Source organism: Chanos chanos, chromosome 1, assembly GCF_902362185.1.
Source record: "Chanos chanos chromosome 1, fChaCha1.1, whole genome shotgun sequence".
Classification (NCBI taxonomy): Eukaryota; Metazoa; Chordata; class Actinopteri; order Gonorynchiformes; family Chanidae; genus Chanos; species Chanos chanos.
The window spans coordinates 50,573,896-50,596,293 of NC_044495.1; the positions used below are offsets into that span (position 1 = coordinate 50,573,896).

The 22,398-nt window shown below is 42.8% G+C and overlaps 4 protein-coding genes across 5 annotated transcripts in view; 1 reads left to right on the forward strand and 3 right to left on the reverse strand.

Moving 5' to 3' along the window:
• Positions 1 to 1,409: 1,409 nt before the first annotated feature.
• On the reverse strand, positions 1,410 to 5,975 carry ubox5 (U-box domain containing 5). Its single transcript, XM_030764973.1, has 5 exons — positions 5,968 to 5,975; positions 5,248 to 5,317; positions 3,408 to 4,737; positions 2,011 to 2,142; positions 1,410 to 1,612 (listed from the first exon to the last, which is right to left on the reverse strand). Exons 2-5 carry the CDS (start codon positions 5,299 to 5,301, stop codon positions 1,410 to 1,412), a joined length of 1,719 nt encoding a protein of 572 aa, XP_030620833.1. The 5' UTR covers positions 5,302 to 5,317; positions 5,968 to 5,975.
• A 2,128-nt stretch (positions 5,976 to 8,103) lies between these two features.
• lzts3b (leucine zipper, putative tumor suppressor family member 3b) lies at positions 8,104 to 11,572 on the reverse strand. Its single transcript, XM_030788286.1, has 5 exons — positions 11,102 to 11,572; positions 10,361 to 10,918; positions 9,692 to 10,012; positions 9,030 to 9,260; positions 8,104 to 8,766 (listed from the first exon to the last, which is right to left on the reverse strand). Exons 1-5 carry the CDS (start codon positions 11,570 to 11,572, stop codon positions 8,104 to 8,106), a joined length of 2,244 nt encoding a protein of 747 aa, XP_030644146.1.
• Positions 11,573 to 17,301: 5,729 nt separating this feature from the next.
• On the reverse strand, positions 17,302 to 18,537 carry sprb (sepiapterin reductase b). The gene is made up of 3 exons (XM_030764987.1): positions 18,207 to 18,537; positions 17,787 to 18,077; positions 17,302 to 17,492 (listed from the first exon to the last, which is right to left on the reverse strand). Exons 1-3 carry the CDS (start codon positions 18,535 to 18,537, stop codon positions 17,302 to 17,304), a joined length of 813 nt encoding a protein of 270 aa, XP_030620847.1.
• A 2,008-nt stretch (positions 18,538 to 20,545) lies between these two features.
• smyd1b (SET and MYND domain containing 1b) overlaps positions 20,546 to 22,398 on the forward strand; it is a 7,958-nt gene continuing 6,105 nt past the window's right edge. For both annotated transcript variants that reach the window (XM_030784966.1, XM_030784975.1), the window contains exons 1-3: positions 20,546 to 20,667; positions 21,611 to 21,787; positions 22,238 to 22,398. The exon at positions 22,238 to 22,398 is cut by the window's right edge and continues 53 nt beyond it. In XM_030784966.1, coding sequence (XP_030640826.1) covers positions 20,546 to 20,667; positions 21,611 to 21,787; positions 22,238 to 22,398 — 460 coding nt within the window. The remainder of the gene's footprint in view (positions 20,668 to 21,610; positions 21,788 to 22,237) is intronic.

The window sequence follows — 22,398 nt, forward strand, 5'->3', positions numbered from 1 at the left end:
CCTGGTTAAAACACAGTAAATCAACATTTCTCAGAAGTAAACATGTTGCACTGCTTTGACTATTTTGTACATCTGTTGTAAATCAGTATGTGCACTGGAGTATGGCGTTGTGATTATTGTTGATTTTTGTCCATTACAGCCTTGTCACTCTTGTTTTAGGTAGCCATGGCAACAAGAAACTACCATATAGTGGAGACAAGGATACGTTGTAAGATACATAGCAGAAATTCAACATTCACGTTATGTGTCATCTCCAGTATCATCCTTCAATAGGAGTTTAACACAAGGAAAACACTGGGTTAAAATTATGATTCTATTGTGTTTTTCTAAGGAATGGGCTCTTCTACTAAAAGAGAACTCAGTCTGGTTGCTTCTTGTATATAAAGCTAAAATGCAACAAGTGACAAAACACAGGACAGATGGACCTTTTTAAATACTCAATTCACACACCATATTTAGCTCTGGCATGACAAGGAAATTCACTTTGAAGGAAGAAATATTGTACATGTTGCTAATAAACTGACATGAGGTGGGCAAAATTGGCCCTGGTTTTCTTCATATAGTGTTATAGACACATCCAAATGAGTCAGAGGTTCGGGAAGGTCTTTTCTCCTTTCTGCAAAACATGTCCTTCCTGATAACACAGGCCATTGTGTGGAAGCAAGAGAGAGTGAGGGGCAGGGAGGGAGGGAGGGAGAGGGAGAGAGAGAATGAGTGAGCCATACAGAGAAACGGAGAGATTTGGTAGCGGCAGCTCTCATTGGTCAGTTCAAAAGCAGGGCCCCTGCTCTGACATTAACAATGAGCTTACAGCCTTGGACCACTCCACTCTCCCTCTAACTCTTCTTCATCCTCTTTCACATTCTTCCGCCTTACACTTTTTCAATTCCATCTGACACAATGGCACAGCTCCTCAAGGATTCTCCCTCTCGCACCCGCATGGGCACATTCTCACGATCGATACAGGAGAAACATCAGTGTGGTCTGTGTGTGACGGTGTTTATGTGTATGTGACAGGTTATACAGAACAATCTATAAGACACTTTGACCACTGTGAACAATTCTATATTCACAACACATTCTTTTTTGAAAGTTTTCTTTTTCTTTTTTTTGACAGAGAGTGTTTATTCACATATTTGGAGAAATATTTACGAAAATCCATTTCATGGGTTTACAGTGTGTGACAGAAATACCACTATTATATTATATAAAGAGGCCTGTGCAGACCCTCTTGTCCTCATCTTTTTATAGTTCCACTCAGCACCTGATTCAATCACTCGAGTGCAAATTAAGCCCCTGGTTCACAGAGTCAGGTTATTAGTTCTGGATGATACTGAGACTGAAACAACAGTAATTCAGCCCACATCTGGGATGTTTGTAGACATTATTTGGCAGGCAATGGATACAGTTCAGTGATGGACTCTTATGATTGCGCTGGGAGAAGCCGTCGTACTGCAGGTGGGACAGTCGACCCGAAGTCTGTCCGAGTCTGAGGAGGTTTTTTGCTGCAGGCACGGGCGACACAACAGGTGTCCACAAGGTAAACTGTAGGCCGCCGGACTCGTGGGATAAACAGTGAGGGAGCAAAGACACAATCCACACTTGTTTTCCCCTGGTGAAAAAAGAGAGAGTGGCAAACAAAGAAAAACAAAACACAACGCTAAGCTTGAGGGACATAATACTTTTACGTGTTTTCAACAGCCTTTTGCCAGAGATTTCTTTATCTTCAAGGTAAGGAATGAACAATGTTCAAACTCACCTTACAAATTCGACAAATGTCAAGACAGCCTTCCTTGTTAGGCATTAATGCATTCTTTATCATTCCTTTAACTCTCGTTTTATCATGAAATCCAAACAGGGCTGTACAGATATGTTCTACTTTGTCTGCCATTCAGAGGCAAACAATAAAATATGTTTTGTGTTTTCTTTTCAAGTGAAACATTCCAAGAAGAACCTTTCTCCTTTTTACCTGAAGCGAGGAACATCTGGTGTTAAGTTGTTTAGACTCACCTGTGACAGTGTCTGTGGGGCCTGTCTCCGGTGTGCTTTGTGAGGTAAACCTTGGCAGGCCCAGAAGAGCAGAGTTCAGGGCTTCATCTAAGCTATCTGATAATCGTTGTTCATGGGTGAAGTGTTTCAGATCTAAAACCAAAGTAAAAGTACAGGAGAATAATAACTCAAAGGCAAAACTTATCACAAAACATTTTCTGCTTGGCCTGGTATTTTGGAATAGAAAAATAAACAAACCTCCTGAGACATCTTTCTCAAAAGGAAGATTGAATTTTATCCAGTTAAGGAGTGATATGAACTAGTCATTCGGCCTGAACCTGTTCTGAGCAGATTCATTCAAACTGAACCTGACTTGAAAACTAACAGATGCACCCCACACCAAATCTGTGTTCTGCTAGAAATGGTGTCACTTTTCTTTTGGGAATTGTCAAAACTGAAGTGGCAATACAAAAAGCACGCTTGGCAACTGCTGAACGACGTTACACTAAAGATGGCCTACTGCTTAATCAGTATAACTTAAATTCACATACACCGCAAACTACATCCACCTCAATCAGTTTAAATGCAGCTGTACGCTGTTGTTCTCTGGCCAAGTATCAGCGAATACCTTATCATAAGTTTCCCATTAAATTGCACCTTAAGACAAGACAATATCATTATGACTGTTCTGTTTACTCTGGCTAGGATTCATATTTTACTGCCTGTGCACCATGTAGCTTCCCTGATTATCCTGGCAGTGACTATTCTGGCCTTCATAAACTGTTCTTAGTAACATTTTTTGTTTATTTATAAACCTTGAAATAGGCAGCTCCAACTTGGTGGTACTTTCAAGCTGACTTAATCAGCTTTGCCATTTGTCCTGTGGTTAAGATTAGGATTTGGGAAGGGGGTGCTGTTCACAGATCAGTGTAAAAAGGTCACCGTGAGACTCTCTCTCTTTTCTTCCCTTACGCTCAGTGCATGCACAGACAAATACTTGGAAATATCTAAACATGATTTGCTCTAAATGAATCAGTGAAGCAAGACTTTTCTATCGTGAAACAGGATAAGCATCAAATCACTTCACTGGAACGATGAGGTGGGACGACTTACGAAAATCAAGACCTATCTTAACCCATTTCATGACAAAGTCCCAAGATTATCAAAAGTCTACCTTTCAGTTTCACTGCTTATTTCTGACAAAACAAAAAAAATTCCCCTTTAAATTCCCCTTTGGGATAACACTACAAAGCATAAATGCTCAGCTTGTTTAACAGGAGGCAAAGTCAATAACACAGAACTGAATTAATTTGGGTGTTCATGAACATATATAAATGACGTTCATAGATTTGAAGAGAGAGGTAAAGACACGACTAATGCTCAGGTTACATAATGAAAGATCCATGCTCCCCACGCACCTGAATCATAGGTGGGTTTTTCTTTTGTTCTAGGTGTCCTACTGACAGATGACGAAAAAACCTCACTGGTTGACGGACAGCTGACAGAAGGGGTCGAGCTGCTTTCCCCATTGAAAGAACCTTCCAGAGAAACACCCCGAACTCTTTTTCTCTGGTTTGCCGAACTCCAACCCATGTCCATCTCTGGAGTCTGGGGTCTCTTTTTTGCCTTACACTGAATTAGCTGGTTGTGGCTAACAGCGCTATAGTCCATGTTCTTTTGAGGTTTCTCAGTCCTCTCTGACTCCCGTGTATGTGTTATTTTGAAATCTGATTCACCGAGAGACGTAGAAGAGGTTGGACTGGGCTCTTCGCTGTTGGATGGTACAATGAGTCTGGAGGGTTCGGGCCTTGTTCGAAAACCGTTCTTTCCCCGAACTCCTGTGCAACCAGTTTTCAGGACTAAGCTATCAATGCGACCTTTAAGGAGAGGGTTGGGCACTGGTTTAGAGTCACTGGTAAAAGGTACACCAGTAAAGGGGTCGTTGGGAGGCCGTCCCCAGGTGGCCTCCCGTCGCTGATACTCTTCCAAGGTGCTGATGTCCACCACCATGCCACTGGGCAATATCATGGGCAGTACCATGAGCTCTTGGGTCAGAGGATCCAGGAACTCTTCTGGGATGGGCTTATCTGAGTCTACAAGATCTGGGCTGGGAGGCTTTGCTGGCTTAGCTACAGGCAAGGGTGGAGCTGATGCTACAGGTCTCGGTTTCAAACTGCTATAATGAGCCTGTTTGATTTTCTCCAACTCTAAGGGTGGACAACAGCGAGCAGGAAGGCCCCAAACAGCCAAGGATTTAATGCCGAGGGCAGAGCCAGCTCCACCATAAGGTATACTGACTTTTAAGTATGTAACAGAACTAAGAGAGTGCAGCCCCCTGCCCCAAAGATCCGTTTGTTTTGTGCTCGGGGGGGGGTCAGGTGGAGGTTCAGGGAAAGGGGCTCGTAATCTAAAGGTGGGGTGGCGAAAGCACACCAACACCTCATCTTTCAGGTCACAGCGCCCAACTAGTTTGAAGTGGCCACAGTCTTGTTCTTGCGGCTGGCGTTCCTGTTGGTGCTGTGGGGGAGACTCAGAGCAAGTGAAGATTTCAAGTCTCCTAGAGGCTTTCCCTTGGTCCATACCCCAGGGCCACAGCTCTATGTCTACGCGGCACAACTCCACCTGTACCTGGAAACTTAAAGCGATGTGGGCAGGGGGTCGCAGAAAATACTCCAGCTTGAAACCTTTCCGTCGAACCGCCGGGTCCCCGGCCAAAAGGTTGGACGCGTCGTAACCATCTGCACATAACTGAGAGAGAGAGAGAGCAATAAAAAAAAAAGAGATAACCAGGGCAGCTGAATGTTTTGAGAACCTTTGAGAGTCAGCGCATTCATAGATACACAACAGAGAAAGAGAAGAACATAACAAGGTCAGTTGAGCAAAGACTTGCCAGCCCACACAACCCTCTCAACCCTCCCTTTCCTTTTCACCACATAACACGACCTTAAATGAAAAAAAGAGAGCACCACAGACCAGGTCAGTGTCTGAAAGAAGATGCTTACATTTTACACCTTCTTTTGATAGTTGTGTAACTCAACATGTGTTTGAGGGCAATTACATGTACACATTGTCACGTCAGTTAAGAATGATCAGGATAAGTGAATGGCCTTTCTGAATAATTGTGTTTGAGAAAAGATTACATTTAAATGCTGAATACATGTTTTAAGTGGGTACTGAATCTTGGTATCATTTACAATGCTGTGTTGTAGTTAAACGTGACTACACAGGTTTCAATGTGAGTTAAACCTGCAGTTGTACCTTGTTACACTGCACTGTGGTCTGGAAGTGAGGCAAGCAGAAATTCACCACCATAATTGTATATCTGCGCCTGTGAGGAAAGGAATTGAGAGGGTAGATGCAATTTCTGTGAAAACAAAAGAGCGTCTGTGAGACGTCTAAGTAATGCAATTAATTTCATTGTTTGTTAGCTCAGAAACCTTATCTGAATATCACCCATGTAATACATCCTCGCGCGAACCGTCACGCGAAAAAATTCAACGTTACCTTAAACGACTTTTTCAGAATATAGCGCATCAGAAGTACACGCACAATCTAAGGGCCATTGTCTGAACTATGTGAAGCCAGCTAACATTAACATGGTACATTTTACGACAGCTTTTGGTGAAAGCCAAATGTTTTGTTATTGTATTGGATAGCTAGCTAATCGCTAGTTCTGCAAACAGTTTTGTACACAGCTTTGCTGTTGATGACAAAGTGTAATATTGTGGAGGGAACTGTGCTTAAATCAACAAATACACATCAGTAATGTACATTAAACCATGGTGGACAGGGACAGTTGGGGTACTTATTGCAATTAGATAAGGAACCAGCATACAACTACAAAATAAGCTAACACGCTAATGACAGTCTTGCTGAACTATCTTGGTTTTCAGTTCTTTGAAGCCTATATCTTACTAGTAGTGGTTTAGTCGAAACATTTTTTTAAACATTGTGCTCGGCTCAATGAAAAACACATACCTTTCACGAACTGTCGCCACCCCACTCTAAAGTCAACTCTTGCTTTTTCTCCTTCTGATTTATAGTCACAGAGGCACTCTGCTGCCCTCCACTGTTGTGTAGTTGTCATTGAGCGTATTCAAGTCTTCTCTTGCATGGCAGTGCCCCTCGGGAGGTTCCCAAAATTAAGAGCACCGTAACGCCCAATATCCCAAGCTTCTGTGCACACTTAACTCTGAGCAAGAGTTTCCTAAATTTGTGGGAAACTACAGGGGCCAGTTTTAAAATAATAATAATATTTAACCCACCTCTGTCATACTGTTTCTTTTGGAGGAAGCTGTAGAGACACGGTCAGCTAAATTCAGTTCAAATGAACAGAAAGACGTTGCTGCGAAAACAAAATTAAATTTTAGACACATAGGAGGGAGTCGTAAATAATCTTCAGCTTCTCCACTTGTTACATTTAACCAGTCAGACTTTCATTTAGGTCTACTACAGATGGAACGAATATAAAACAAATATACACATTAAAAAAAAAGAAAATATCATATTCTGTAAACAACCTCGAGAGGAGGTCGTTTTATGGCAGATATTGGGATCTGTAAATGTTTCCTTTTTTATTGATAGACATTTAGCAAAATGAATTTACAACAGCCAGTTTACAAAGGTATTCATATTGATTCAATCGTGTCTTTATTGACTTATCTGATTTTTGCTTGGATATGCTTTTTGTCAAGGCATTACATTAACATAAATACAAACAATAAAAATAAGTATAAAAACATAGTTAGCATTTGCTCTCTAAAACAATAACATAATTACATTTATAACAACAACATCAAACAGAACTTAAGTATGATTTTGGAATATGGTTGTCAGATTTTATGATGCTATAGATGAAAAGATATATTTTATATATATATATTTATATAATGCTTAAAAAATAAAATCAAGGTTTAAGTGTCTGTTTCATCATTTCACAATAATAATAATAATAATAATAATAATAACAATGTCATAATAATAATAATAATAATTATTATTATCTTTTCAAAATATTCACACGCAATATCTTTGTATACCGGAATGAACATATTCACATAAATAACCATGATATTAACATCCAAATCCACAGCCTGTCTGTCTATCAACAACACAACAGAACACCACATCGTTACATAGCAGCAAGTCCGTCCCTCTGGATCAGAGAGCAAAATCTTTCACTTATCTCTCTCAAACCCCTTCTCCAGTATCTAACTGTCCACATTTTTTCTTTCCATTCCTTATCTCAATCTTTACAAAAAAACAAACAAACAAACAAACCAAAAAAACCCATCAAGATACAGAACAAAGTTAAGTAGAGCCAGTTTGGTTTGCTATGGAGTTGTCTCCTTTCCAATTTCAAACAAAAAAATAAAAATGAAAAAAAAAAAGCTTTTTTTTTTTTTTTTTTCAAGTAATTCTGCCTGCAAGTGGGAGCCAAAACCAAAACTGCTTTGATGACCCCCTGTGTTCATTTTTAGTCACTGCAACCACTTGCAGTGATGGAGAACCAAGTTCTCCTGTATCCCTGAAACAACACTGTAGCATCAGTGCCTTTGCTCCCAGCTTCACCTCAGCATCCTCAGGAAACAAAAACAAAAAAACAAAAACATATGTACAAGTCTGATGCCATGTACTTCAAAACACCCCCCCCTCTTTTTTTTTCCTGCTGTCAATTTAGAATCCTATTTTAGAATCCTCGAATATTCACACCACATATATATAACAGGTCTAACACACCATCTATGCCATCCATGGCTAACTTTGGAATTGAATTGCTTCATATCACATCATACCATATCATATCATATCATATCATATCATATCATATCCCATCATTTTTTAAAGATGAACCTTTTCCGTGATACAAATAAGAGGATGTCTAGGTAAAAAGCTTGAAACTGTAAATGTGAAACTGCTTTATGTCTGGGAGAAACTTCTGTCTGTCCAGCAACTTAATTAATAACCATTTCTCAAGTTTTTTTTTTTTACAGTCCCCCAAGCTGCGCTCCTTGTAAATAGCGATGTCTTGAAGAATACTGACAAAGTCAAACCATTACAGCAGTTCCAGCAAGTTGATTGTCACTGTTAGGCTTTGTGTGAACACAACAGCATTTAAATCTCAGTAGATTCAATCCTCTCCAAACGAGAAGGTCCTGGCCAAGGAGGAGCCAGCTGGTGCAGGGTTGGAGGTTTGGGGTCCTCCCCTGATGGTGAGGGGGACAGAGTGACCGAGATGGGGACGGGGACAGGGATGGCGATAGGAGGGGGTGAACTGGGGTTGGAAGCCAGCTTGGCCCCAAGCTGGCCCACACGTTGTTCCAGGGCCTGGTTCCTCTGTAACGTCTCCACGTAGCTGAGCTGCAGCTGCGCCTGGTACTTGAGCACGCGTTCTTTCTCGTCCTGCCAGGTGTGGCGCTCCTGGGCAAAGGTGAGCGCCTGACGTTCCCGCTGTTGTCGTTCCAAGCGAAGCTCGCTCTGCAACCTCTCCAACTGCCGCCGGAGGTCTCCCGCCTCCTGCCGTTGGACCTTAGCCTCATCACTCTGCAGGCTAAGCAATGCATCCACTGTAGGACTGAGGGGTGACAGTGGGGACAGTGGGTCAGAGGTCAAGTGTGACGTAGAGCGCAGGCTGACCAAGTGCCCGCTGCTGCTGCTACTGCTCATGGTGCTTCCACCTCCTCCCACGGGGTCAGAGTTACTTAGCTCACCCAGAGCCCGTTTCAAACCCATCACCTCTGCCTCAAACACCACCAACTTATCCCTTAGCATAGACACCTGCAGAGAGAAAGAGAGATGGAGTCACACAGAACTTCCACATGAGGGTTCTCTGAAGTTCTAGAACTGGAGCTTCTAGAACACTGTACTTCTGGAACAAATCTTTTAAAGAACCTTTAGGAAAAAAATATGCATGTGCAGGTATGTTTATGCTTATGTGTGTGTGTATGGACATGTCTATATTTGCATACATGTGTGCATACATGCAAGCATGTGTGTGTGTGTATGTGTGTGTGTGTGTATGTGTGTGTGTGTCTGTATACCTCTGCCAATGTCCTCTTCAGTTCACCTTGACACCTCTCCAGTTCCAGGCTCTTGTTAGCATAAGAGTCCTTCAGGCCAAGCATGGTCTCCTCCCTCTCTTTTAGCTGGGCGTTGAGTTCTTTGAGCTGGCCTCGAAGAGCCACCATCTCCCCTGCACGCTGGGTCACCTCACTCTGGCTCTCCCTCAGCTGCTGCTTCAGCAGAGAGATCTCCCCTGCCTTCTGACACACCTGCACCAAAACCAGCACCAACCCAGGAGGGAATATGTTTATGGGTCACAGTCCTCTCTGCTGACCTGACATTAATAATGATGTTTACTTTAAAATATTTACAATGATTTACACGGGCTGGGAGAAGCTGACCTGAAATTTATTAAGAAACATTCTCCCCCTCTGAGGGCTTAAATGCAGTACACAGGCTGTACAAATACTTGGGTTATTAATCCTACCTGGGAGCTATTAGAGTGTATTTAAATACAAACTGTAAATAAATTTGCCAAATGGATGAAACTTCAGTTTCACATCTGAGTTAACTTCATTTGATCAAAAGGGTCCACGTGTTGTCTTTTGACTCCTTTCTATTTCTTGTTGATCCTGTTTTCAGTGGGTGGACAACTATCCCATCCCTCCATCTCCAAACCTCATACCCCGCCCCGTCTCACCTCCCATTTGGTCTCCTCCAGGCGGGGCAGGATATCGGCCTGCTCCTTCCTGTAGTCCAGGCACTTTCTCTCCAGCTCTTCACGCTGGGCCAGCAGTGCACTGATCTCTTCCTGCAGTCGGGCTTTGTCCTGCTGCAGACGGGCGATCTGAGCCTGCAGCGCTTGCTGGCTGCGCTGGGCGCGGCGCGTCACCTGCTGCAGCCGGCCGGCGTAATTCTGCCGCAGCTCCTCCATCTCGCGCTCCCACACCCGCTGTTTCTCCTCAAACACCTGCACAATGGCGGCCTCGCTCTGGTCTAGGTTGCGGCGCATGTGAAGCACCTGGAGAAGAGTAGTGATAGAAGGGTGTTAAGCGAACAAGCTTTATACAACTACTGCCTTTAGAGGTTGTTAACCCTGGACTGGACAGAAACGCCCACAGGTCAACGCAATGCTCAAGATACTGCTCAAATCACTGCAACATTCTAACATAGAGGGAGTGCTGCTGGGAGAAGATCAGAAAACTGAAAAGATATCTAAAATTATGGCTAAAGCTCACGCATGGGCAAAGTCAATGACCTTAAGCGCTTAATGATTGTGTTATAGCAGGTTACTAAAATTTTCATTAAGCCGAAGCACAGTATATCATTGTCCGGAAATAAGACAACTCGTATAAATAAGTGTCCCCACTTCTTGCTCTTTCTCCCAAAGCCTGTCCTCAAGGTCCTGGATGATGTCATCAGAAGAGGGAGAGGGACGTACAGGGGCAGGGGTGTCACCGAGCTGGCAAAGTCTCTGATAAGATGAGGAACTCTTTCCAGAGGAGGAGCGTCCACTGTCGGAGGCACTCAGGCCATTGTTGTAGGTAGGCTTCTCCAGTTTGTCCAGTTTCTCCAGGGTGGGGGCTGCGGTGCCCAGTCTGTTAATATGACTGGTGGAGGCGCTTAGGGGTCCCAGGGCTGGAGGAGGGCCGTAGCCTGTGCCAGAGCCTGTGTAAGTGGGTAAGCTGGTTAGAGAGTTCCTTCCCGAATCTGACATCCCTCCCTGGCCACCATTGTCACCCCCTGTCCTGCCCCCACCGGGGCTGTCCTGTTCACTTAGGGATTCAGGGGCACCAGTACCCCCGGTGCCCCCCGTGGCACGATTTCCAGCACCCCCACCTGCTTGGCCCACTAGATTCTGCATGGAATGGAAGCTCTTTGGCACCACAGGTTTGAAAGCAGAGGGACGCACCAGAGCAGAGTTGTTCTGCTGCTTTAAAAAATAGAACAGACATAGGAAGATTAGGAAAGACAGAAAATATAGGTATAGATGCTGGAGATACAAGCAAGAAGAAATAGGATACACTTAATATAATATACACAGGTCTGTTAAACAGGCAACATTTTGAGATAGCAGCACAAACAATTTTTGGAAACTTACGTTACATACCTGCTCTAGTTTTCCAGACATGGGGACAATCTTGGGTGGCGTACGGCCATCAGGTTTCGTTATGGCGCTGTCTCGGTTCTTCACTTGGACTGTGCCAGTGCCATTCTTCTCGTTGTTGGGACCTACAATATTCCCGCAAGCATCTAAGGCCACGCCACCTCGGCTCCCATCCCTGCGCCCTGCGGAGTTACTGCTAGCTGTGTTTGCCTCCGGTCGGTCCCCGTTGGCAGTGACGCGGTCCAGGTTTGATGAAGTGGACTCACAGCTGGTGAGCTGTGGCCGATCCGTAGTGCTGCTGCCCCTCTCGTCGCTGGATGCCGTGCCCTCCGACGCTCCCAGCATCGGCGGAGGAGGAGGAAGACGCTCAGCGCTACGGGAAAGAGGAGGAGCGCGTGGCAAGGTGGTGCGAGTGCCCACGCTCTTCATGGCAAACTCCTGCTCCCCCGCCACCCCACTCCCCACGCTGCCCATGGTGGAGGAGCTTAGCTGCTCACTCAGCCCTGAAACCTCCGCATGGGCCATGAGAGTCAGGCAGGCAGCACCAGCTAACGGGCACATACACTACAGAGAGAAAGAGAAACAGAGAGAGAGAGAGAGAGAGACAGAGAGAAAGAGAAACAGAGGGGGGGGGTGGATAGACGAGACGAGAGCAGGAGAGAAAATACAAGATAGAGAGAAAAACCAAGAAAGTGTGAGGACAGATGGAAAGAAAAAGGTAAAGAAAAATGGGACAAAGGGTGAGAGAGAATGTAAAAATCATAAAGCAACATGGAACAGAAAGAAAAATAGGCCTACAGTCAGGGTTATGAATTCTGGTTTGATCAACTGATTAATCGATTGATTGATCAATCGATTGTTTCATGGACTGACTGACTGAAATGGGTTACAAATGTACTGGCTCATATAAAAACATTTGTTTTGATGGAAACGTGTGCAGAGCTGACTGACAATGAGCTGCACTGATCTGTGTGGCCAGCAGGGGACTCTCACTACAGCACGTGCCTTGCTGGCATTACCTCATCTCTTTCTTCAGCTGAGAACATACACAAATACACACACACTCGCGTGCGCATACATACACACACACACACACACACACACGCACACACACACACATGCACACACATACAAATACCTCACACATATATGTATACATATACACACCACACACATACAGACATGCACACACCAAGCCAATGTGTTTACGGTAATTTCATGTGCACGTGTTCATGCTTGCACGTGTATGTGTACTGTATGTGTGTTATGAACACATATTTGCATGCATACACACATATGTGTCTGTGTGTTTGCCCATGCATAAGAATAAATGTCATCTGGCAGCGAGAACAAACTGCCCTATATGCTATTGTTTCCATAAATATGAACTGATTATTACTTTGAGAACAACACAGTACAGCATAATGAAATCTTTTGCCACCTACATACTTTCTAAAACCGACAATCTGCTTAATGGACAATGCTGGAAACACCACAGCTCTAATCTTTCTGTGACTGTTTACAATGTCAAACTAATCTCACGGTAGCAGGCCCTTAAAACTCACTCAACACATCTCACACCCTAACTGTTTGTTTAGGTTGGGAGGTGCTGAAAATCTTAAAATATTTCTCTCTCTCTCTCTCTCTCTGTATGTGTTTGTGTGTGAGAGTGTTCATAATAAAGGGAGACATTCCTCATTCGTAGCCTGAATTAGAATGTTAGGCAGGGACACAATAGGTTATTTAACGTTGCTTAACACACTGGGTGTTCCGACTACAACAACAATTTGACAGTCAATTTTACCTTTCCTCTACTGCGTCTTTCGATACATGCATCACGTCTCTCAACACACAGCAAAGCACAGCACCTTATTATACTATACACATCTGTTTGCATCTGTTGTGTGTATCCTTCACTCTACACTATACGCTGCACACCATTTTCTACACACTGTGACAACCGCTGTGATTCCTCCTTACCATCAGGCACACAACTCCACCACAAACCTCAAACGGTTAGCGTATCGTTGCTCAAGATTTCATTAAACGCGAGGGCACTGTTGCCAACGCACAATGGTGGTCTCACCTTAACATAATACGCAAATGAATTTCACGAAAGATGTGGTACAAGAAGATGTGTTCATTTTATCCCTTCATTCCCCCTGTCAACGCATTACATAATGCGTGTCAGGATACACCGCTATTCTGCCACCCTCAGTGCCTTCATCCAGGGAGATGTGGAGCATCGTTCTCTATCGCAGAGAGAAAGCTTCGAATCATCTCCATCCTCCTTACGCTATTTTACTTCCAGTCGAATGAGGGGCAGTAGCAGTGGCTCTCTTACTGAACCAAATCCCTTCCGCTTTTTTTTTCTCTCTCTCTCTGTTATTCAATCACAACAGCAAGGGTTCCCCAACTGCGTTCACTGCATTTCTTCTCATCTCATCTCATTTTATGAGGAGATACGGGGATGTCAAAACGGCACGTAGGAGCATCAAATGAAACCCGTGAAGGCAATCTGATACGAGTATTTTTAAACAGAGGACTACCTTGTTTAACATGGTACTTACTATTTGCAGCGGCACCGTTAGCGACGCGCTGAATAACACGGCTCCACAGTTGCACCTCCAGTTCTCTTCAATGTTTAGCCAGTTCTTGGTCAAGCATGGGTCAAAAGTGGAACAGAGATATAATGAACGGTCGCTGTGATCACCTTTTGGTTGGAGTCGGATGATGGAAGCTCTGGCGGATGCGTGTATCAGCTGTGCCACACACCCACCTCCGCCCCGCCCCTCTGCCGCACGCTAGTAACGCCCCCCGACCACTAATACATTTCGCATGCGCACAGTGGCTCTGCCATTATTCAGCTGACTGACTTCTTAAACTGTCATTACTTAAAACTATCACGTGAAGAGAGACAGAGACAGAAAGAGAGAGAGAGAAGTAGATATCTATGGTGGTTGTCCAGACTATCAATACTTATTAGGGCTCCCTCTCTCTCTCTCTCTCTCTCTCTCTCTCTCTCTCTCTCTCTCTCTGTGTGTGTGTGTGTGTGTGTTTGAGTATGTGTGTGCATGTGTGTCCATGTGTGTATGTCAGTGTATATGCACAGTGTGTGCAAACAGGATGGGAGGGAGAATAAGAACGTTGGGGGCTTGGGTTACCTTAATATTGGTACCTTCAGCATGTCAGCTGTTACCTGGAGTACTAGAATCCACATTCCCAGGACATATACCGGATACACTGGTCACAAAACACAAGTCACAGTCACTGTCAGTTTCCTTTGAAACATAGCACATCTTACTCAGCATTCACAGTTGCTGAAGAGGACATGGCGTTTGTAGAGAAACTCGGGCCGGGGGATGGTGGGGGGGGGGGGGGGGGGGGGGGGTTGAGTCTATTTAAGTCTATTTGAGTACTTATCAGCAACTGTGTATCAGGAACTGAAGAACTTGACCTCATTCATTCTCCAGTACACCCTCTTGGCTCTCTCTCTCCCTCTATTCGATTCTCCTCAGGCAAAGAATTTGTTCACAGTCCAGTGTCCTGAACAGTGCCTATGGATTCTTCCTTTCAGCTGGAGAGAAAAGCAAGCAAACAAAGAGGTCAGTTCAAGGAGCGCTGCACTTGCATAGGGCAGGTCGTTGCTTAACCAGAACTGCAACAGAAACAAAGTATTTGCAACATTCCCTAACATGAAAGCATTTACATTTACATTGATTTGGTTACAGATGCCTAATCGCAACAATAGGAAATATGTTGGCCCATATTATTCCGTAGTCTTTCCTGCCCTTCTCTCCCCATTCACAAATTCACGAGTGACAGCAACATGTTGGAGTTGCCATGGAAACCTGCTCCATCAAGGCTTATCCTGTGTCATGTGACAAAGAGGGGAAGTGATACAGTACAGAGGGATGCTGAGTGGAGTAGATACTCAGGGAAAAGAAGAAAGGAGCTGTGATGTATGACAAAGAAAATCCTAATTGTTGTGTTAAGCTGTACAACGGTAGATTGCATGTTTCTTATTTTTAAAATTTTTCTTTTTCGTTAACTAAAGCTTCCGTCATTTGAAAGGAGGACCAATGCTTTAAAACAACACTAAAAAGTTTCCAATGTGAATATGTAAAAAATGAGTATTCTCATATGTTAGATTTTCTTCTATGTTTGAATAACGGAATAGATCTTTAGAAAATCATTGTGATTTCTCGAAGGACAGGAAATTATATTTAGAGCAGGAGCTGCAAATAAAATTTTTCCTACCACGAACGTGTAATATATATACACACTGCCCCCTAGTGGAGCAGCTTGGCAAACACAACTCCACGGTTTCTGTCAAGCGAGGCATGTCTGTGCAGTTTCTGTCAACGAAAGAAGAAATGGAAGTAATGTCATCTATGCTCACACAAGAAATAAAGCAAATAGATCAACCAAAAAACAAACAAACAAACGAACAAACAAATAAAATAGAAAAATTAATAACCATAGCAGATGCACTTTAACAATATCTTTTTAATATCTTTTTCACAATACCCCACAGACACTCCTTTCCTCGTAAAAATTTCATACAAAAACCAAAACATGTTTGTCAACACAGAGCTGGGCTTACTTAATTTATTTAGTCAAACATAAGATGCAAAACTTGTCCTTTTTTGTGCGATGGTATTCCATTTGAATTCCATTTTCCATTTTTGGCAAACATTGTTACATAAGCTCACTTACAGTTAACCAGCCGATGATACTGACGTAAGTTTCATAAAGAATCATAATCCAGTCATTACTGGTCATGCATGGAAATGAATGCAGTACATCCATTTGCCGTGTCTGGTTCAAAACAGGGTCAGAGATCGCTAAGCTGGTGTAGACACACACTGATGTTCACGACCATCTGTGATGATAAGAGCAGAACATTTGTGCATGCATGCAGGTGATTGTCAAGAGGTTTTTAGCATGGCATGTTAGGCAGAGGGGATGCCTCAGCCCTCCCTGCATCGTCTTTAGGCAGATGCAAAATCAGATTACGGTTGAATCGGGACTGGATTCTGGATGGATTCTTAGATATGGATTCAGACTGGTTCCGCATTGAGAGTTATTTTTGAATGGAGAACGTTGACTGAGCTCATGTCTTGACTTAATCCAGATGAATGCTTGGCATTGTTTTCTTGTGTAATGCAATTTTAAACTGATGAACTGAAATTGCAATATTACAAAGAGTTTAGCTTCACAGTGTATTGCAAAGGCTTATCCATACCTTCCACGCTTAAATTGCGTTTACCATGGGATTATTAAATGGTTTATGTAAATATTACATTGCTAATTCTTATATTATAAAACTAGACTAGCACTTTGTCCACAGTATTTTTTTACAAAATGCTGTCTTCTCTTAGTGCATTTATCACTCATAACATCAGTGTATACTATAATTATATATACTGTATCTGACATATGAATGTGCACATGCAACATTTATACTCCACAAATTGTCACGCCCTGTTCCCCTCGTTTCTGTGTTCCTCTCGTTTTTGCCTTGTTTAGTTAGGTATAAATACTCCCTCTTTTCCCTTCTTTTTCCATATGTTCTTTTGTCTGGTATTGCTTGGTGTGTACCCCATGTCACATTGGGGGTGGGGGGTGGGTGGGCGTTGAGTCCTTCCTGAACACTTTAGTAGATGATGTCTTGCACAAGAGATCTTGTTATTTGTATGTTTGGAGGAAAGACAGTCTCTGAATTTTTACTTTGTGCTACTTCTGTTGTATCTCACTAGTAAGCCTTTCATTAATAATGTCTTCTTCACAAGCTCTGTAGAACTGAATAAAATATATGTAATCTGTGCCTCAAAGAAGGGGTTCTGAGCTTTTCTGGTTTACTGGGATGTATGAACACATCCATACCCTTTCCAGTTCACACGGTTTTAAAATGGTTCAAAATTATTCTGTTTTGGTGTTCTGTTATGTGTGAAAGCATGTGCACCTGCTCATGCAACCTGCAAATTTCCCATCCTGGCTCACGCAGTTTTTAAACAGTTCATAATTCGTTTATTTTAATTCCAGATGTAAAAAATTGCCTTACACTGTCAATATACATGTATTTACACAAAAGATTTATTTACAATACACAATTTGAACTCAAAAGATAGTCATTCTGAAAAATAAAAGTCTATAGCTTACATAGGCAACAAAGCAAATTTGGCTAATGCTGTTTTCAGTTACAGTTCATAAAAATCCACATGAGCCCCGGAGGGAAAGTCATCGTCTAGCAGGAGTCTCATCAGCTTGGCCCCGGACTCCTGACAGGTTAACAGCCGTCCTTCAGCAAACATGGAGGAGAAGGACTGTCGGATCTTCACGTCGCCTGAGTAGCAGCGAGCCTGGGTCTGCATGTCAGTGTCCAATGGGCCTGTCAACAGAGAGGCGATAATTCATTTACTGCATCACCACAGAGAACAAAAATACATCATTATAAATTATCAGCAACTTTCATTTAAATCATTCCTAATGCCAGTAGAGTGTGACTTGAACCCAGATATCTTGTCACTGTTTCCAAACCCATATGGCCATAGTTTGTGTTTAAACTAGTGTAAATTAGATTTAAACTAATCTGTAAAAGTATTTCTCGTGTCTCCATGGGTGAATGTGCTACCATTTCTAAGCATTACAATATTTTGAAGAACCAATGTAAAACTCTCCTTACCTGGGGCGTAGCTGAGCACTCTTAAGTCAGGCTCCTCTTCAGCAAGCACACGGAACATCATGTCGCGGGCGGCTTTACCGGTACAGTACAGCACCCAGGATGGGAATGGTTTCAGGGCGCACAGGGAGCTGACGTTGACCACCGTGCGCCTCAGGCCGTGTCGCCATGGGAACGCCTGAAGCACTCCCGCGGTCAGACTCAGCACAGAGCTCACGTTTAAGGACAGGTAAGCGTCCACTTCCTCGCGGTCCGTGAAACTCATAGCAAACCGGGACACATCGCCCAGAGAAGCTGCAAAAAGCGAGGGAAATATGGTGAAAATGAAATCATGCATATGTCTTAATGTAGATGTCCATCATACACATCATTAGACAGCCCCCACTCCTTACACTGTACCAACTGATAAATCCTTACACTCACCAGCATTGTTGATAAGCAGCAAGTGATCTATGTCCATTGCAGACGTCTCTTTCGCCACCCGGATAGTTTTCTCAACTCCTTCCTTCTTTCCCAGGTCTGCCTGTATGCAATGGACCACAAGTTGGCTCTTGTCACCATCTGAGGCTACTAAGTCGTCCTTCAGCTCAGCAAGTTGCTTCCCTGACCTGGCCACCAGCAGCATAACAGATTTGGGTTTCAGGAGGCCGGCTATCTGCACGGCCAGCTCTCGACCGAAGCCCTTGGAAGCTCCGGTGATGACACAGAGCGCCCGGCCGAAGTCCTGGCAGCCGTCGGAAATGAAATCTGACATCGTGTGAGACTGTGTCAAGAGATAACGTCCTGTTCGTGTGGAGAAGGGAGCTCTCTGTGTGTGGTTTAAATAGAGCGGTCACCCCATACAGAAGTAGAAAAAATCCCTGTTATGTATGAATAATTGCACTGTGACTCAGCTGAATGTAGAGCAAGAGTGAGGTATGCCTTTTGAGATCAGTGTAATCTGCTACTTTTGGTGGCATAAGTGGAACATAAGGATAATCCATAATTTTGAGGTTAATGTCTTCTGACACAAATGATTGGATGATTATATGGTTTAAAACAATGCTGAAAAAGCATTTTTCAGAATGATAAAATACTTCAAGTACTAAAAAAGGGAAGCATAGCACAGTGTAACAGACAGAAATAAAAAAGTTCCCACATGAACTGTCTGAAGCAAAACAAATCAAGCTTTTCTAATATACTGCATGCATTAATGCGATCTGCATGATAAAAAAAAAGCCCAAGGGTATGTTAGGACACAAACATACTACAACTCTGTCCTTATTTTGAGCAACAGCGGAAGATCATCCAAGGGTGCTATGTTATCAATAATAAATCAAAGAAATGAAAGTTTTATTCAGGAACCATAAACAAGCCTGTATGATTAAATTATTTCACTGAAAAAGAGTTATGTTCAGCTGAAAGTGTGTGTGTGTGTGTGTGTGTGTGTGTGTGTTTATAAAATGCACGGTTAGTTGTCTCTGCTGCACTATTTAATGCTAATAGTGGGAATTCCAATTGTAGGACACGTTTAATGTATGGGCCATCCCACTTCCTTAGCTTTATCAGTGGTTAAATGAATCACTGTGTTTATCACGTTTACTATGGTCATTTAATGTGGCGAACTTTTGTAATATCCATCTCTAATTGCAAGAATAGTGCATCTATGTTTGCATCCATGTGGTTATCACGAGGTTGTACCGTGGTTTTACATGGTTTTAGAGAGAGGAACACTGGGGTTCCCACAACATCGACGTCTTCATATCGCAGATCAAGTATCTGATACTGGTGAGTCTTGTCACTCTGACTTGAATTTCAGACAATAACTGTGATGAGTCCTAAACTCAAAATTCATTTTGAAATCCTCTTGGTTCAAGACCAGCCTTAAGCCTTATTAGAATAAGTTTGAATAAGCTACAGTTACCGAATGAGTAAGACATTTGCTTAATTAGTCTCATTGCATGATTATGATTACTTAATAACAGGAGTGTTTGGTGAATAGCACTGGAGCACTGGAGATTTATGAAAAGTGAAAAGTGAAAAAAGCAATTACGGTTCTAGAGACTAAGCATCATAAAACCATTTTCAGAGGTTTCTCCTCACATGTCACTTACTGTGTCTTTGTATTTGTCATTCCTATGATAATTAAGTAAACAAATTAACAGACAATTACATTGCCATGCCAACGACAGTTAAATAAACCAAAGTAAACAGAAGTCTTTTCCAGAGATATCTGGGAAGAACGGAGAAACAGAGGGCGGTGGAAATGAAGAGAAATTGCCAGAAAAGACACGTTACGTCCAAGAGTGCGACCAGGTGGAGGGGAGGCAGCTGTCTTATGTCTCTTCACCAAATTCTTGACTGACAGGCCCAGCTGAGGTCCAAAAATACATTCTCACACCCTGAATGACCACTCTCTCAAATTCAGGAAGATTACATTTTCTCGAACAGATTGGGGGGGGGCACTGAGTTATTTACGAAGAGAACACAAAGAAGCAGATTAATTTGAAGGCCCATTCTACACACAGGTGACTCAAAACTTTTGCGAAATTTAGGTCTATGTCCAAGTTACTCGCCTTTTTTCATCTCTTAGGTATCCAAATCTTACTCCCCCCCTCTCCTTACTTTGAGGTGGTATGGCTCCACAGAGTAGGCTATTTTAGTTGGGGTGTAGTGGCATGCCCAATTACTGAACCTAAGGATCCAGAGGACCCACTTGTGACAAGAGACTTTTGACAGTGTCATAGTTCTTAAAGATCGTTCATTCCCGAACACAGCCAGACATGGAGAACGTGGAAGTATTTGACTCGCCGGGAAAAGGCAGGGGTCTAAGGGCAACCAAGGAGTTATGGGCTGGGGATGTACTGTTTTCAGAGCCTAGCTTCGCTGCTGTCATCTTTGATAGGTAAGTTGAGGGCTTGAATGAATTGGAAGTCAAGGGCAAAAGGTCACTCAAAGTTACGCATATTAAAATCCTCATATTAGGCCCTACATAATTTGGTGGAAATGTGCTTTTTTTAGTTAGCTGTTAACGTAATATCAAATGTACGACCACTGTGGTTTAGCGTGGACAGAGACATGTGTCTGAGGGCTGGATGTAAGATGATGTCACTGACATAATATCATGCTGACATGGAGATATTCTTATCAGTGAGTGCTGTTGCATTGGAAGCATATTGTCATGCATGTCTACGTTACACATAAAACTAACATGCGTGATTTTGACCTGAAGATTATCAATGTTTTATACTCTTTTCTGGCAGTGATGACTGTATTTCACCAAATTACTTGATAGCCTTAGTTATGCCACTTTGTTATCATTTTGGTGACTGCAGCTTGTGATGAATGCAGCATTAGGGAATACTTTAGTGATACAAGCAGGAGAAATATCTTTGATTAAAAGAAAGAAAGAAAGAAAGAAAGAAAGAAAGAAAGAAAGAAAGAAAGAAAAAACACACACACACACACACACACGCACACACACACGCACGCACACACGCAACCATTGTTGACAATTTGACACAGCAGAACACTGTAACTGTGTAAAACTGTCTGATGCCAATTCATTTTCAGCCTTACATGTTACGCTTTAGGGACGTAAACCATGTGGTATCAAGATTAAAATAGCTGCTAATGGTCCAAAAATAGCAAACTACAGTTGAACAAATGACTCTCAGTTTTACTGTCTCCAACAGGGTGCATTTAAAATAGTAACATTTGCAATTACATATTTCTATACGGAGGTCTACCAAGGATGCTCTTTTTTCATTTCAATTAATAATTTTTTTTTTTTATTTGTGAGGATCCATCAACTCAATATTGGTCTTTTTCTCTCCATAATCTTCTAGTCTTGCTGACCACGTATGTCATAGCTGTTTCCGTCGGCAACAGAAGCTTCAGAGATGTGGCCAATGCAAATTTGCCCAGTACTGCGACCGTACGTGCCAGCGTGCAGCATGGGACGAACACAAACAGGAGTGTGCGGCCATAAAGACTTACGGCAAAGTTCCTAATGAAAACATCCGGTGAGGAAAAGATGATTTTCGTCAGGGATGTTATGAGAAAGGGGAAGTTGGGAGAAATGGTTTTGAAAATGAACAATGGAAAGAATAGAGTGATGAACACTTTGAAGTTGTGAGAAATTCTACACATTCATTGGTCCGATTTAACATCAGCAGTAGGCCAAAGTTTCCTGCTGTTGAGGGCCCGTCCTAAAATCAAGGGTACTCTGGGGCGGACATGTTCCATCTGACATATAAAGACGTAATTAACAAATTTCAGCCAACACCTTTTCTTCAGCATGTGGTGAACAGATTCGATTTACAGTCACAGAACACTGTACTTAATATAGGTCAATGTATTTTATTATGATTTAATTTTGTAGTGTGTATTTTGCGGACATAGACAACGGTGAACATTCGATTACTGAGTAAGCCTTGTCGGAATGCTGACAATCGTAAATGAATCTCTATCAGTCTTGCAGCCCGTGTCCTTTGGCGTCTCGATAAGCTGGGAGGTGTGGTGTCTGACATGCAGCTGACCACCTTGGAGGACCTAGAGGATCACATTGCTGACATGCCAGAGGATGACCTGAAAGAACTCAAAGTGGACATCCATAACTTCTTGGATTATTGGC